The sequence below is a fragment of the Herpailurus yagouaroundi genome, unplaced genomic scaffold (genome assembly GCF_014898765.1).
Source record: "Herpailurus yagouaroundi ecotype Mexico unplaced genomic scaffold, PumYag 222, whole genome shotgun sequence".
NCBI lineage: Eukaryota > Metazoa > Chordata > Mammalia > Carnivora > Felidae > Herpailurus > Herpailurus yagouaroundi.
Window position 1 is genome coordinate 7,114,327 of NW_024412453.1, and position 17,163 is coordinate 7,131,489.

Genomic DNA, 17,163 nt, shown 5'->3' on the forward strand with positions numbered 1-17,163 from the left:
CTCTGTATCAGCAGTGCCACACTCTGCTCTATGTTTATAACCTACCAGCAAATAAAGATGGCAAGAGCATCACCAACAGGCTCAGGCGCCTGTCTGATAATTGTGGTGGGAAAGTGCTGAGTATCACAGGCTGCAGTGCAATTCTCCGCTTCATAAACCAAGATAGTGCAGAACGGGCTCAGAAGCGAATGGAAAACGAAGATGTCTTTGGTAATAGGATCATTGTGTCATTTACTCCAAAAAATAGAGAACTCTGTGAAACAAAGAGTTCCAATGCAATTGCTGATAAAGTGAAGTCTCCCAAAAAACTTAAGAATCCAAAATTGTGCCTCATCAAAGATACGAGTGAACAATCTTCCAGTGCCAAAGCCACGCCTGGAAAAGGGTCGCAGGCAAATTCTGGATCTGCTACAAAAAACACAAATGTTAAAAGTTTACAGGTAACTTTGATACCTCTTGCTTTCTGAAGTTTACGGTAGGTTCGGTTTCTTCTTCTCCGTGTTTTACATGCCCCGCTTGCTTTCGGCATGTCCTTTTTTGTTTTCCGTTTTTGACGATTCTCAGTTACGTGTTTTCTGTACAGGGTTTAACACATCTTGGTCGCTTCAGTTTTAAATTCCGTTGCACTTGTCTCTTTTAAGGAGCTCTGCCGCATGGAGTCAAAGACTGGCGCTAGAAGCAGTGACTCCCAGCAAGGCCACCTGAGGCTGGTGGCGCTTCCCCACAGAAGCTTGAGCGCTGCAGCGCCCGCACCCAAAAACTCGGGGACGGCAGAACCCGCTTACAAAACCAACCCGAAGTAGGTTACGTTACTCTTCCTCACGGCCTCTTGTCTAATGTGAAGGCAAGCACGTGACCTTTTCCCTTCATGTGTTCCCTCCATTAGGAAAGAGAACCCCTGTCCCCGGAGTGTCACCAGCTCTCCTGTAGAGAACAAAGAGAAAGAGGAGACTCCGTTCCAAGTGAGTTACCCATCTGCTTTCAGCAAGCTGATCACGTCACGGCAAGTCAGTCCCCTGCTCGCAGCACAGTCTTGGTCTTCTCGGTGAGTCCACCTACTTGATCGTGGGGTACTTGCGTGCAGTAGCAGGGATGATGACACGATGCTGGTTCAAAGGAACTCCGGCGACGCAAGTGCATGAATACAGAAATAAGAGATGAGTCCTCCCCTCCTCATCCTCCAGCCCCCCTTCCTCAGGCCGTCTTAGCTTATGATGGGGGGCCGTGCTCCTCAACGTCTCTCCCCTCCACGTGGGAATCTGGGTAAGCAGAGATCACAGAAACTTAACTCAGACTCCCTGGCCATGATGGGAGGCACGTGTAGATGTCCTTACTGTTTCCTCCTCACTTTGTCGTGTTGGGGAAGCAGCCCCAACTATACGTGCCCTGGTTATTCTTATTCACAGGGTAATTGCAGGGAGCCATTTGAGAAGCAGGAGTGGGGGGCAGTCTGTAGACCACTGTACTTATCCAAGTAACGCTTACCTTATCTAAGCTCTCCAGACTCACACTGAGTACTTCTGGAAGCTTGGAGGACAGGAGCCATGAGGCCACGTTGCACCTTGTGAACTCCTTCACACATTGTATTTGTTGCGCTAAGTTGCTGAAGGCTCGCTCCAGAAAGTGACTTTGGATCTGCAAAGTTAAAATTAAAAATTCACATAAAAGGCTACAACACGTGAGCGACAGTAGCGTTTTCAGAGCCAGGGAGAAGTTAAATGACTTTTATTGGTATCGCAAGCTAATTCACCAAGAATCAATACCCAGAGTAGAAAATGAATTCACCGGGTCTGCCTATATTTTCTGCCTCTAGTGTTAAATAATCCAATGAAAGAATATTTGGTATTAAATTGTGTACTGGTTGTTAATAACAGGTCAATAGGTAGTACTTTTAGAAATAAGTCTAAATCAGTGTACATTTAAGATAAAAATACATTTGAAAACCAAATATTCTGCTTGGTTGCATTACGGAAAGCTGTTTTTATATATAGCTTCAAACAGAGCCTAAGTAATTTAAACTAAGTAAATAGAATAACAGTTTTTAAAAATACTCCACCATGTATGTTTTAAGCAGGAGTATGTCTCCAAACCTTTTAAACAGAGCGTCCCCACTTGCTTTCAACATTGCAAATTCGAGCATTGGTGCTGACAGCCCAGACCCGTTTGCAAATGGTGCTGACATCCAGATCAGCAACATCGACTACAGATTATCCCGGAAGGAGCTGCAGCAGCTTATGCAGGAGGCATTTTCTAGGCACGGCAAGGTAACCTTCTCACCCCCTCTTGCCTTCCTTTTACCCTTTGCTAGCGCTTCAAGTCGGGAGAACGTAGTTCAACACACGTAAGCGCAGCCAGGATAGACGTATCGCTGAATGAGTTTGAACTCCTTCCTTTTTCCTGTGGTCTGCTCACGGTGATGCTGTACTTGTAGTTTTTAGGGCGTAGCCCCGGAGAGCAGGAGACCTAGGGGAGAGGCACTCGTGGTCACGGGCACGGATTTAAGTGGCACTTTGGGGAATAAAACTCTGATGGATTTTACTTCACTCTGGCTGCTAAAATACAGAAGTAGGATTCTAAAGTAATGTTGGCTGTTTTTGTGAGTATCTTACTGTGTCTGCTGGGGTTTTTAGGTGCCGTTTGCTAGAAGTGCACCTATTCCAGATGATTAAAATGGCTATGCCCCGGGTGTTTGCAGGGTCTGGAGAAGACCCCAAAGACTCCTCGCACATATTGGCTCCCGAGCCTGCACCAGAGAGCTGCGCGTGCCAGAACACGCAGCCAGGCTGGGCCGATTTCACGTCTCTGAAGGTCACCCAGTCCTGGTTCACTTAGGTTTTGCTTGGCAGAAGCGTAGCGTTCAGACATGTTCCCTCACAGAAGCACGGAAGTCCACAGACGTGTTCCTTCATAATTCACCTTCAGGTTGAAGCTGACAGGGTTCGGGGTAGACCTAGCATTCCCTTTTCCTTTTTACTGCTGTAGGTGAAGAGTGTTGAGCTCAGCCCCCATACAGATTATCAGCTCAAGGCTGTTGTTCAGATGGAGAACTTACAAGAAGCAATCAGTGCGGTGAATAGCCTCCACAGATACAAAATTGGCAGCAAGAAGATCCTGGTCTCACTTGCCACAGGAGCTGCTAATAAATCACTCTCTTTACTGAGGTAAAAACAAACCATTTATTTCAGGAAATAACTTCTTGGCCCAGAAACAACTTTGGAAAAAATAAAATAGATTTCATCACATTCCCAACCCTCTTTGATGATTACACACGCAGCAATGTTTATTCTCAGTTGTGACAGAACTTAGAAAATGAGCTAGAAGGTAGCAATAAGCTGGTTAGAATAATTCAACTCTTACTCAAGTCCACTACTCAAAGGTGAAGTACAGCTTAAACTTGGCAGGCGGTTAGGAGTAAAATAATACACCGCATATCCAGAACAGGTTCTAAAAATAGTAGCCCTCTACAGTAAATGTTTATAAGCCTGGAAAGTCTGCAATGTTCCCTTCAAATCTTAGGAGAAGGTGGGTTTGTCTGTAGAGGGTAGATGTACAAAGCTGCAAGCTCTCAACCTGCAGATATATCCTTAGCATCAAATAGACACTCAGCTCTGTAAGTCTGCCTTCAACTCTGTCAATTGTAGGAATCTGGTGGTGCTTTCATTCTTAATGTGCTTTGATTCTTCTTCTTTGGCTTTCCCTGTTTTGGGGACAACTAGTAAAACAGAACTCACTCCTAAAAATCTGTTTAAACTCTCAAAGATCTTTTTCCGTAACGTGTACTTCACCATTATTTTAAATTATGTTTTTTTCCCCTAGAATAAAAATAACAATGCTCATTGAAGAAACTTTGGAAAGGTCAGAAATACAAAAGAAGCTGGGGGGTGGGGGGTGGGGCGTAGTGGGAATCCATAATCCTGTGGCTCGAAGCCAGTCATGCAACGGTTTGCCTATTTGTTTTCTTCTGATCGTTCTTGGCTGCCTTTTTTAAAACTATAGTTGGGATGATATTGTATCTGCTTGTGTATCCTCCACTGTGGGAATTCTACGTCCACGTCTCTAACACGTGACACACGACGTGGCAGGAGCCATTCAAGCTGTTCTGCCTTTTTTTTCTGTTAACAAGGTGTTTGTCTCATTTGAGCGGTCATTGTCCTTCTGATACACAGGTGTGAAAAGTGCTCTGCTTGAGTCTGATAAAAATCCCAGTGTCTGGCTTTATATTCTTTAATCACCTTGTCCCTAAAGTCTTTCTTTTTCAAGGTTTTCCAGAAAATAAATTTTGACATACCAGAAACTGGTAAATTTATGTTGTGTATACAGTTGACCCTTGAACAGCTCAGGGGTTAGGGGTGCCAACCCCCCCATGCAGTCAGAAATCCCCATGTAACTTCTGATTCCCCCAAATCTTAACTACTAATCGCGTACTGTACTGTTGACTGGAAGCCTTTACTGATATAGTAACATAAACAGTTGATTAACACCTAGGTTGTATGTTATATGCTACGTTCTTACAATGAAATAAGCTAGGAGAAAGAAAATGTTTCCAAAATCATAATGATGAGAACATACATTTATAGTACTGTACTGCATTTATCGAAAGAAATCCACATAGAAGTGGACCCGTGAAGTTCAAACCCATGTTATTCAAGGGTCAACTGTACATTGTGTTAATCAGTTTTATGAACTCTGTTTTTGTTTTTGTTTATTTTTCCGCTCCCTATGAACTGTGTTTTTAAAATACCACTTGGAAATCCTCTGTTGATATCGAATGACATCTGTTTTCTAATTGAGTAAAATTTTGTTTTACAGTGCAGAAACAATGTCTATTCTTCAGGACGCTCCTGCCTGCTGTCTGCCTCTTTTTAAATTTACAGATATCTATGAAAAAAAGTAAGTTAGGTTTATTATTATTTTTTTCATTGATCTGGTCAGTACTGATTGGCAGCTTCCAGAATTCCTATATTGGTTGGTGATTGGCATAAATCTCTTGAGGAAAAGCTGTTGAGGACTATTTCCAGCCTGGTGGAGGAAATGACGTAGAGACAATGGTATCCAGATTCACGTTTCTATTTTAACATACATTTTAAAAACGTCTTTCATTTTTAATAAATTTAGACCTCAGTCCCTAAAGCTGTATGTTTTTCCCATTGACTGATTCGTTTTGTTCATCACTGAATGAACATTTTTGAGCACCTTCTAGGCTGTAAGCTCTAGGACAACAAGGACTGGATTTGACTTATGACCATCTCTTCAGGACCCAGGGCTTAGTAGATGCTCAGGAAGTATGGGTGGTATGGAAGTCTAGGGGCACCCGGCTGGCTCAGTTGGTGGAGCGTGTGACTCTTGATCTCAGGGTTGTGAGTTCAAGCCCCACGTTGGGTGTAGAGATCACTTTTAAAAACAACATCTTTTTTTTTTAATTTATTTATTTAAATTGAAGTTAGTGAACATACAGTGTAGTCTTGGTTTTAGGAGCATAACCCAGTGATCTAGCACTTACATAGAACACCCAGTGCTCATCTCAACAAGTGCCCTCCTTAATGCCCATCACCCATTTAGCCCATCCTCCCCAAAATAAAATCTTTAAAAAGTCTGAGCCTCTGTGGAGAGTGCAGAGCTGGGAAGACACGATCCTTGTCCTTGAGCTTCTGTCTGGACGGGAAGAGGAAATACTCGTAAATCATCACATAGAACAAAGAAAACTATCCCCAAGTGAGTGAGGAGGAGAAAATGCTCTAAGGATGGAAAAAACAAAGAGCTGGACTGTTACTCTGAAGCCCCGGAGCCCTGAGTAGTGGCGGAACAACGGGCCATGTGGTGGCGGTGCAAGCTGAGATGGAATGAACAGGGCAGAGAAGGACACAAAGAAGGGACAGTGCTGTCCCAGTCCTGGGTCCAAGCAGATGCTGTTGGAACACCAAAGTTTCAGTTGTCAGTGAAATAGGACATTGTGACTAGTTTTATGTAGCAGGCAAGGTGGAGAGGAGAGGCAGTTTGATTCTGAGTTGTTTTGTCCTGGCTGACTGAGAGGATGCTAGTATGGTTAAAACAGAAATAGAAAATAAAGCCTGTCCAGAAAGTGCAGTGAGGTTTTGACCTTGGCTTGGACACTGGAGATAATGAAGATGTGACCGTTACTTTCCTAAAGGGGATCAGGAGAGGCAGGGAAGCAGGGAGGGAGTGAGGGGAAGCCAAGAGAAGGGCAGAACTGGATGGAATACCACCTGGGACGGGAAGCAGGAGAGAACCAGGAGGTGAGGGTGTTACCAGGACATGCGGGGATGGCTGGCGTCATTGAGGGAGCGGAGAATGTGGCATGGGGTTTTGGGGGGAGGGGAGGAGGAAGCCGCTGGTGACTTGAGAGCCATCCCTCCCGAGTCCTGTGGATAAAATCCTGGAGAGAAAAGGATATGAACTCAAATCTGTCTGCCTTCCAAGCCTGTGCCTTTAAGCTCCCAAGTATGAAAGATACACACACGGTGGGGGGATGATTGAGGAGTCCAGTCTCAGGAAGTGTGGGTCTCAAGGTTCAGGAATAGGTGAGGTGAGGGAGTAGCTGGAAAGGAGCCTACCTCTTCTGAGGTAGCAGAGCAGAGATGGGGAGGGGTGGTACAGAGGGATTTCCAGCTTGGGGAGTGGAGTCAAAAGAGGTCATGTCAGATAGCTTTCCATCTGAGACAGTGAGGTGAGGTCATATGCAGCAACTGCAGGGGTTCGAGGGTTAGGTAGCAAATGACATAATGACTGATGGGCAGTGAGCCAGAGGTGACTCAAAGGAAGTGCCAAGTGTTACTGGCTTGGGAGTGAAATAATTTAGAGTAGAATTAATCCCATCTTACTTTTGAAGAGGTGGAGGAACCGTTCTTAGCAATAGCCCTTTACTTAATCAGTACAGGCGTTTCTGTGTAATCAGAGAAGAACATTCCAAGTCAACTTCTGTCCCCTTATCCTTGCTTTTAGATTTGGACACAAGTTGAACGTATCGGATTTATATAAGTTAACAGACACGGTGGCAATCCGCGAACAAGGAAACGGAAGACTGGTGTGTCTGTTGCCCAGCAGTCAGGCCCGGCAGAGCCCCTTGGGGTCTTCGCAGTCACATGACGGCTCCTCGACAAATTGCAGCCCAATTATATTTGAAGAGTTAGAATATCACGAGCCTGTCTGCAGACAGCATTGCCCCGATAAGGACTTCAGGTAGAACCTCGTTTCCTTCTAGAAATAATCCTTGTGTATAAGGTCCTTGAACGTCTGTTAGTTACCTTGAAGACCTTTTAGACCACTGAGAAACGTCAGCTAACTGTTTTGTTCTCTTTTCTGTAGTGAACACGAATTTGATCCAGACTCCTATAAGATTCCTTTCGTGATCCTCTCTTTGAAGACATTTGCGCCCCAGGTTCATAGTCTTCTGCAGACACATGAGGGCACCGTGCCTTTATTAAGGTGAACATGTCAAAGCCATTGAGATATGAGGCCTTAGTTCTCCTCTTTCTAGAAAGTCTGCCCTCTGCCCACACCTCTTCCCAAGCAAGTATTATAGAATGCTTCATCCTAACATTTTTAGCACCTTGCAGTCAAAGTAGATCTGAAATAGGATCCATTCACTCAATACTTGAACAAGAAAATTTGTGCAGATTTTTAGAAACATAAGGAATGAATAAGAAAGCTTGTTCTCCACAAAGACGAGATTATTGTAAGTGCTGTACTACAGGTGCACACACGTGCTAGAGGAGGGTACACAGCCTTCAGCCCTGGGCTGCAAAATTTGAGAGAGAAAAGCCACTAATGCGTTGAAGCAGGTAAATCACTGACTGAGCACCCAGTTGCCTTATTTTTAACACCCTCTGCTGGGAAAATTGTCTAGGAATTTCTGGTCTCATCAGACTGCATCAAAGAGGTCAGTGCCACAGTGATTGTCTCCCCTGCCTCGGACCTTAATTCTAATGTTCAAACCCAGATCCTGGGGATTTAAACAGAAATTACTTATTTGTGGATATATTAAGATAGAGATTTCTGTTTAGCAGGTGCTTTGCTTTTCCATTATTGTAAATACCCTTCTTTTTCCCCACTTCAGCTTTCCAGATTGTTATGCTGCAGAGTTCGGTGAACTGGAAATAGTGCCGGAAAATCAAGGGGGTGTCCCCTTAGAACACCTCATCACCTGTGTTCCAGGTGTAAACATCGCCACTGCACAGAATGGTGTCAAAGTGGTCAAATGGATTCACAACAAGCCCCCACCTCCAAACACAGGTAGGAGGCAGGTATCGGATGTTTCTGAGCCACCACCTACTAGGAGAGGAGGCTGTTGGCCTTTATCTTCCACAGCAGCCCTATTTGCCAAGCACAAAGCACTGTGGATGTCTCCTTTGATCTTTTTTTTTTTTTTTAATGTTTGTTTATTTTGAGGGAGAGAGAGATGCATGCCCATGCACGCGAGTGAGGGAGGGGCAGAGCTAGAGGGAGAGAGAATCCCAAGCAGGCTCCATGCTGTCAGCTCAGAGCCTGATGAGCCCAAGAACCATGAGATGGTGAGCTGAGCCGAAATCAGAGTCGGATGCTTACCCAACCGCCCCCAGGCGGCCCTCCTTTGATCTTTTTTTAATTTTTTTTTTTAACGTTTATTTATTTTTGGAACAGAGAGAGACAGAGCATGAATGGGGGAGGGGCAGAGAGAGGGAGACACAGAATCTGAAACAGGCTCCAGGCTCCGAGCCATCAGCCCAGAGCCCGACGCGGGGCTCGAACTCCCGGACCGCGAGATCGTGACCTGGCTGAAGTCGGACGCTCAACCGACTGCGCCACCCAGGCGCCCCTTATCTTTTAAAAACTACTCTCTAAAGTGCTTAAGGTTTGGCAGAACAAGACTTTTGGGGAGTACCAGCATAAGCTATGTAAAAAATGTAAAATCCACATTTCACAATGACGAATCTCTTTAGCCCTACCTAATTTTGTGAGACTTTTTGGCTTGTCAGTTGGCTAGCCTTTTAAAAGTAGTTTCAAGTCGTTGAAGGAAAATCTCTCTAAATGCAGATTTACCTGTGAAATTCATTGTGGTCAACATTTCTGACTTGGCTAAATCTGAAAACAGATTTAGCTGTTAGTATAAAAGACCAGGAAATGTGAACCCAGATTTGGGTGGGTTGCTGAGTTCTGGGCATCCCTGAGTCGCAGGTGTCTAATCCCACGACCTGTGAACAGCACTGCGAATCGTTGCCGCTATATGCACATTTCCTTCTCTTTGACCCTAAATACTTCCTCCCTTTCTTTCCCCCTATAGGAAGAAGGGTGAGGATAACCAGGGAAGGAGAAAGATTGGTAGCAACGCTGCTTGCCACCTTCTCCTGCCTTTCCCCTCAGCCCTGGCCTGTGCAGGCTCCCGGGCCTGTGCTGTTTCTCCTTCCTCCTGTGTTGTTAGCCTGCCAGTGTCTTAGAAAGGTTTTTGTCTGCTTATACTTTTATAATGAAAACTTTTCCTCAAGTACATGGGCGTTCAAGAAAAATTTCTTTCTTACTCTTATATCAGCTAGTTTTACATTGCTGCTTTCTGTGATTTTCTGGGTAATGTTTTCAGCTTCCACATGGGTTAGCTCGGCTCTTCTGGGCTACCTGCTTGCTGACCATCTATAACTTTGTTTCTGTGGGAAAGTATGCTCCGCAGGACCAAGATGCAAATGAGTCGTTGAAATACGAGTTTATAAGGTGGAAACTTGCTGTGGAATTTCACTTCTGCTTTAAGTTAACCCTATGCTGAACTGTGCTTTGACTACTGGACTTCGAGAAATAGTGGGAAAACATCTGCCAGCCCATAAAGAAGTTGGGCTGGCCCATTGATTATTATATAGAACCTGAATATAGATGCTGAGAAGTAAAGAGGCCCTTTGGTCTCATCTGCGTCGTCATGGGTGAGCTCAGGCGAGCGAGTGCAAGGTTAGTTACCTTTGTTTCAGAGGTAAGATCCCACTTTATATCTTAGGAATGCTCTCTTTTTCTCCCCCTGTCTAGATCCTTGGCTTCTGCGTTCTAAAAGTCCTGTGGGTAACCCCCAGCTGATCCAGTTTAGCAGGGAAGTGATTGACCTGCTAAAGAGCCAGCCGTCCTGTGTCATCCCAATTAGTAATTTCATCCCGTCCTACCACCATCATTTTGCAAAGCAGTGCCGGGTATCAGACTATGGATATTCCAAGCTGATAGAATTACTGGAAGCTGTGCCTCATGTGTTGCAGGTAAGGAAAGTTCAGGAATTATTATTATTTTAAAGACGAGAATGTTCCTCTGTGGCTTTGGCTACCTCAGCCGAAGAAATGGGTTAGCTGGTAACCTCATCCAAGATGGCTTCTTGGTTTTTGCAGAAAGCTGTGAGTTTCAACTTAAAGAACGAACTCCTTAGAGCACTGTCAAGTGTTGTTCTTCTAATCTGTGTAGACTGACCTCCCTTCTCCTAACCCAGAGCTCCCCAGGGTTGTTCACTCTTACAGAGGAGCTGCCGAGAACACGGGCTTACCTCTCGTAAATGAGTGAAAGACGAGCTCCTGGGCTGGAGCCTCATGTTGGTTCCTAAGGAATCTTTCTTTACCCGTTAACCTAGACTGTTATATAGCTTCCTCCCTGTAAAACAGCTTCCCACTTGTAAAATGGCTTGGAATACCTTAGCTGTCTTTTGTAGACAAAATTAGTTGCTTTTTGTGTCTGTATTCACAACTATTTGAGGAGGGGTATGAAGGGCAAACAAAAAGGGGGTGAGGGGTCCCAGGCACTTGAGCAGATGTTCATTTTGAACATCTACATTCTGTTGATCTACATGTGTTTGAAAATGCAGACATCACACATAAAGGGGCTTATTGTCTGAGAGCGGTAACGGGAGAGAGAAAATGCCATCAACCAGAAAGTCAGTATGTGCCAAGGTCTTACGAGTATAAATAATCAACGTGTTTGATTTACAGATCCTCGGAATGGGCTCCAAAAGGTTGTTGACCCTTACCCACAGGGCCCAGGTGAAGCGCTTTACTCAGGATTTACTAAAACTTCTCAAATCCCAAGCCAGCAAACAGGTCATTGTGAGGGAGTTCTCACAGGCTTACCATTGGTGAGTTGATGAGAAGGGGGAGAAAAATGAAAGCAAATATTTTAAGACACTTTTTCTTCCCACAAATCTAAAATAATTACCTAACGTTTTCTATTTAACCTTCTTTTGGAAAACTTACAAAGTTTATTTAGCAAGTGATATGTCTCATTCTTTACCCATTTCCATGGTTAAATTCTAGGTGTTTCTCAAAAGACTGGGATGTCACTGAATATGGTGTTTGTGAATTGATTGATATCGTATCAGAGATCCCAGACACAACCATCTGCTTGTCCCAACAAGATAGTGAAATGGTGATTTGTATCCCCAAAAGAGGTATGTTGACCTTAATGTGCTGGAAGACAGTCGCATATCTCAGTGGTTATCTTAACATGGTCTCACATATCCTTTTCCCTGCCCCCATGGTTCCTGCAGATTCCATGGAAGGAGCAGTGTGAAAACTACTATGTGCTGTGCAGTGGATCCTAGGTTCTTCAGAGCAGGAAGCCACTCACCAATAAGAAAAGCTGGTTTTTTAGAATTTAGAATTTTCCCTCTAGGGGGAAGAGGGGCATAACCAGCACTTTGCCAAAATGCCTTCTTCAGCCTGTCTATGGCTGTTGACACCATAATTATCCATCTGAGAGTCGGTTACCATGGCTCTTGCTTGACTCTTATCTTTAACTGAGCTACCTTACCATGCACTCTGGAGAAGGAAAGAAGGCTCAAGCAAATGTTTCGCTTTATCTTTCATATTTTGGCCACTCTGGTTGAGGTCTGGGAGCTAGGGCAGGTGAAATTACATCTGTCTACTGTCCTCTTCTCCCACTGTTATTAATCGGTGATTGTTAACCTGTGTTCCTGCAGAACACTGATAATTCATGAAATTATGGCACTCGAGAGCTTTTTGGAGTGAGGAATGTCGGTCTTATGACTCTCATTTAAAAATCAATAGAGGGGCACCAGGCTGGCTCATTTAGGAGAGCATGTGACTCTTCATCTGGGGTTATGAGTTCAAGTGCCACATTGGGTGTAGAGGTTACTTAAAAATTTTTTTAAAAATATTTTTATTTTTTATTTTTTTAGAGCTTGTGAGCAGGGCAGAGGGGCCGGGTGGAGGGGGGAGAGAGAGAGAGGGGGAGAGAGAGAGAGAGAGAGACTCTTAAGCACGTTCTGTGCTTAGTGTGGAGGTTCAGATCCCACAACCCTGGGAACCTGAGCTGAAATCAGGAGTCGGGTGCTCACCTGACTGAGCCACCCAGGTACCCCTAAAAAAAAAAAAAAACTTTTAAAAAATTTCTTTTTGTTTTTTAAACGTTTATTTATTTTTGTTTTTTAACAAAAATTTTGTTTTCAACATTTATTTATTTTTGGGACAGAGAGAGACAGAGCATGAACGGGGGAGGGGCAGAGAGAGAGGGAGACACAGAATCGGAAACAGGCTCCAGGCTCTGAGCCGTCAGCCCAGAGCCTGACGTGGGGCTCGAACTCACGGACCGCGAGATCGTGACCTGGCTGAAGTCGGACGCTCAACCAACTGCACCACCCAGGCGCCCCTTATTTATTTTTGAGAGAAGGAGACATAAGCAGAGGACAAGCAGAGGAGGGGCAGGGAGAGAGGGAGACAGAATCCGTGAAGCAGACTCCAGGCTCTGAGTTTCAGCACAGAGCCCAACGCAGAACTCGACCTCACAAACCGTGGGATCATAACCTGAGCTGAAGTTGGGCGATTAATTGAGCCACCCAAGCGCCCTAAAAACTTTCAAAAAAAATTACATGCATAAAAATTAATTGAAATAAAAAGTGAAATGTAAGCTTTGCCCTGTGTTTTTGTTAAACTTTTGTTGCCTGATACTCTTTGTGCTGACAGTTTTAACTGAAGGTCAGAAGAATAAACAAAGCATGTGGCTATTCAGAAGTGCGAGTTTACAGAAATAATTTCTAGGTTATTTTTACAAGTACAGAGATCTGTCATGTACATGCTCGTACGTGTCAGGCTCCTATATATGGGATAGGGGTGGGGGACAGGGAGCTAGAAAAAGTATGTCCAGCTTGCAAGGTGAAATTACATGGGTATGTACGTATATTTCACTGTGTACCATAATAGTTTCCTGGCCTCCTGGTATCGTGTCCTTGAATGAGTTTGAAAACCATTCTGCAGAGAGAGCATATGAATGTGTTTGTCTTAGGCTGTGTGCATTTGGAAGGCAAAGATGATACCTCTTGTAATCTGTACATAGGACTATACCACTAATGTTCAACACAAATCAATGGAAGACTGTGATAACTGATCAATTTTTTTTTTTTTTTTTTTTAAAGAGCGTACCCAGGATGAAATAGAAAGGACAAAGCAGTTCTCCAAGGATGTTGTTGATTTGCTGCGGCACCAACCCCATTTCCGGATGCCCTTTAACAAATTTATCCCCTCCTACCATCACCACTTTGGCCGGCAGTGTAAACTTGCATACTATGGGTTTACTAAACTACTTGAACTTTTTGAAGCCATACCTGATATTTTACAAGTGAGTAGAGATTCCAGTGATACTTTTCTAAACAATATATGGGAGAATTTTTTTTTTTTTCTCTCAGGCCTCTTTTCCTGGGAAGTAAGTAGTTAGGAAATAGGAAAACTGGAAATATTTTGATAAGAGAAGCTATGTTTTTGGCTCATTAGTATTTCAAGGTAAGTGTGGGTTTTTTTTTCCCCTTCCATGAAGAAAGAAACCATCTTCAAATTTATTTTAGAGTAATTATTGTCAAAAGATGAAATAGTTTGATTCTTTTTAATAGTTTGTTTTCTTTTTTTTTTCTTTTTTTTTTTTCTTTTTTTTTTCAACGTTTATTTATTTTTGGGACAGAGAGAGACAGAGCATGAACGGGGGAGGAGCAGAGCGAGAGGGAGACACAGAATCGGAAACAGGCTCCAGGCTCTGAGCCATCAGCCCAGAGCCTGACACGGGGCTCGAACTCACGGACCGCGAGATCGTGACCTGGCTGAAGTCGGACGCTTAACCGACTGCGCCACCCAGGCGCCCCAATAGTTTGTTTTCTTAAATGGAATGTTTTTCCATTAGTGCCGTATTTTTCAAATCTCTTAGGTTGGTGCTGGGGACGAGTACGCGAGGCGATATGAATGCTTAGCTGTTAAGCCATTGCTAAGTTAAACCAGATTTTTGTTGTTAATTTCATTAGCATTTGTGTTTTTTAAAATTTATTTATTTATCTTAGAGAGAGCGATACCGGAGTGCAAGCAGGGGAAGGGCAGAGAGGGAGGAAGGGACAGAATCCGAAGCAGGCTCCAGGCTCTGAGCTGTCAGCGTAGAGCCCAATGCAGGGCTCAAACTCACAAACCAGGAGATTATGACCTGAGCTGAAGTCAGACGCTTAACGGACTGAGCCACCCAGGCACCTAAAGTGCCTTTAAAATTCTTCTTGGGGCGCCTGGGTGGCTCATCCAGTTAGGCGTCTGACTTCAGCTCAGGTCCTGATCTCACAGTCTGAGTTTGAGGCCTACATCAGGTTCTGTGCTGACAGCCTAGAGCCTGGAGACTGCACGGGTTTCTATTCTCCCTCTCTGCCTACCCCTCCCCTGCTCATGCTCTGTCTTTCTTGCTCTCAAAAATAAATAAACATAAAAAAAAAAAAATTTTTTTTTTTTAAATTCCTCTTGTGTGTGGTCAAATACACATTACTTTGTTAACCCTTTTTAAGTGTGCAGTTAAGTGGTGGTAAATGTATCACATGCTGTGCAACCAATTTCCAGAACTTTTTCATCTTGCAGAACTGAAGCTCTATATCCATTAAAGAACACCACAGTGCTTTTCCGTTACTAACCGAATACATTTCCATGCCACTTAATTCTATGAACAATCATAACTTGTTCAATCTCGCCTTCTTCCTGCTGTGTGTTTTCCAAGGTATTGGAATGTGGAGAAGAAAAAATCCTCACTTTGACAGAGGTAGAACGATTCAAAGCTCTTGCTGCCCAGTTTGTCAAACTCCTTCGGTCCCAAAAAGATAACTGCCTTATGATGACAGATCTGCTTACGGAATACGCTAAAACTTTTGGTTACACGTTTCGTCTCCAAGACTACGATGTCAGTTCAGTTTCAGCTTTAACACAGAAGCTCTGCCATGTTGTAAAGGTTAGCAGATTTTTATTTTCACGGCAATGTGGCGTCATCTTCGCTGGGGTGTTTTCCTGTGCTTTCGCGTTTCTTTGTTCACACCTTGCAGTAGTTTCTGTTTCACAGTAAGTGCTTTGTTTGCTATTAATACCTTATTAGGTGATAGGAGATTACCCTAATAGGGGCTCTGGTTTGGCAGCTAAGATTTTTGGTCTTGCTTCTGTGTGTTTATTCAGGGCCTTGTCAAAGGAATGACTCTGAACTGATGAGGTGTCTTTTATCCGAGGATGTTTTTTTCCTCAGGTATATTCTTCTAAATGGATCATCGTTTCTGAAGTTTAGGGGAGGCTGGAATCCCAGATCTCTTTCCCCACAGATTCTGACTCACTCGAGTAGATTTAGGAGCAGGCTAGGCTCACAACAGCCCTTGTTGCTGATAACACGGGATTGGAGAGGGTAACTTCCTCTTCCTTCCTGCCCTGGACTGAACTAACCCTCCCTGTCCTAGACTGAGCACCTGGGTGGTTTCAGGCTGCCTCCAGCCTGGGGCCAAGAAAACTCACTAAGAGGAGGCAGAGTGGAAGTGCCACCAAGGGGGGCAGCCCTGGTTACAGACATGGAAGGGATGCATTCACGTCCTGTCCAGTTGAGGGGAGAACCTTCACAGGACCCAGAGTAGGGAGGACGCTAGGAGTGTGGCACTCCCAATCCAAGGAGGGGAAACGGCCAGCACTGTCACCTGCTGGGACGAGTGAGGCAGGGACTAATGTGACCTTCGGGCCTGGCTACATGGAGGAACTTGGTGTTGCTGGGCGGGCGGGGTCGCCACCAGTGAGTGGGGACCAGAGGCACACTGAGCAGGTCGAGGCATGAGGAGGAGTAGGAGGCAAGAAAATGGTCACAGGTAATACAGCCTTTCGGCTTGTCTCCTTGTGAAGGAGCAGCAGGAGTGCACAGTGGCGGCAAGGCCACGGGACCTTGAGCCCATGAGCTTTCTGTGGCTGCTTTGCTCCCAGGTGGAGAGACCCGAGCATGGTTGAGAGCCGCCAGGAAGGATGTGCTCGAGGGAGAGAAGAGAAATATACAGACAAGAGGTGGTGGGGTGGGGTTTCCGAGGAGGCAGGCATGGGAATCGGCATTCAGCAGACAGCAGGGCACAGCCCTGATATTAGTGCTTCGACCAGAGGGAGGGAGTAGCGGGCGGATGTAGACACAGGGAAGTTTGCTGTTCCTCTCTGGAAAGAGGAGGGGGGTACCCACCACGAGCTATTTGTCTGTGAAGTGAGTGAGAGCAACTGCATAGAGGATGAAAGGCACAGGATTCGAGATTGAGGCCCCTCATGGCACGGTGCGGTGTGGGGGGCCCGCCAGGACATGAGGCAGGGGCACGGGGAATAGGGGAGCCCCGCAGGAGGGAGGTGGTGCCCACAGCGCTACCCTGGGTTTGCTGCTGGCTCGGAAAGCAGACCGTCGGGCTCGAGGTGGGAGTTTGCCAGATGGTGCAAAGAAAAGGCACCAAAGGGACAAAGTTGTTTACAGAGCATGACAAGAGTGGTAATGAATTCATGGCCTATCAGCGCCAAGGTGGACACGAGAGGAAAGTGAAGAAGGCAGAGGGTTTTAATTGGGAGGAGGTGCGAGTCCGTGCAGGTGAAGCTGGAGAAGGGGAGGAAGAGCCGATCATTCGAATCTCTTTTCCGTCTCCCACCCCAGCATCTGCCGCAGGCCTCCTTTGGCGCACAGGGTGCACGGGAGGTTTGCATGAGCTACCTCGGCAGCGGGCGGTAGATGGCGAGATCCCACGTGCGACCTGGGAATGGGTCCACGGTGGAAGTCAGTGGAAGGGGATATCCCCGGAGATGAGGAAGTTGAGGAACTGAAAGGCCACAGGATGGGAGGGGCCCCCTGGATACTCAGTCACCCAGCATAAAGGCAGTGGAGTGCTTCAGTGGGTAGCAGGACTCAGCCATGACCAGA

General features: G+C 45.2%; 1 protein-coding gene across 7 annotated transcripts in view; it reads left to right on the forward strand.

The window, feature by feature from the left end:
* The window catches only part of MARF1 (meiosis regulator and mRNA stability factor 1), a 40,432-nt gene that overhangs the window by 11,754 nt on the left and 11,515 nt on the right, over positions 1 to 17,163 (forward strand). For 2 of the 7 annotated variants that reach the window (XM_040458963.1, XM_040458969.1), the window contains exons 8-21: positions 12 to 440; positions 642 to 799; positions 887 to 1,045; positions 2,072 to 2,264; positions 2,983 to 3,161; positions 4,810 to 4,890; positions 6,961 to 7,197; positions 7,324 to 7,443; positions 8,075 to 8,250; positions 10,003 to 10,223; positions 10,941 to 11,083; positions 11,262 to 11,395; positions 13,379 to 13,581; positions 14,977 to 15,204. In XM_040458963.1, the coding sequence (XP_040314897.1) occupies positions 12 to 440; positions 642 to 799; positions 887 to 1,045; positions 2,072 to 2,264; positions 2,983 to 3,161; positions 4,810 to 4,890; positions 6,961 to 7,197; positions 7,324 to 7,443; positions 8,075 to 8,250; positions 10,003 to 10,223; positions 10,941 to 11,083; positions 11,262 to 11,395; positions 13,379 to 13,581; positions 14,977 to 15,204 (2,661 nt within the window). The remainder of the gene's footprint in view (positions 1 to 11; positions 441 to 641; positions 800 to 886; positions 1,046 to 2,071; positions 2,265 to 2,982; positions 3,162 to 4,809; positions 4,891 to 6,960; positions 7,198 to 7,323; positions 7,444 to 8,074; positions 8,251 to 10,002; positions 10,224 to 10,940; positions 11,084 to 11,261; positions 11,396 to 13,378; positions 13,582 to 14,976; positions 15,205 to 17,163) is intronic. The other 5 variants (XM_040458964.1, XM_040458967.1, XM_040458965.1 and 2 more) reach the window with 5 other exon arrangements.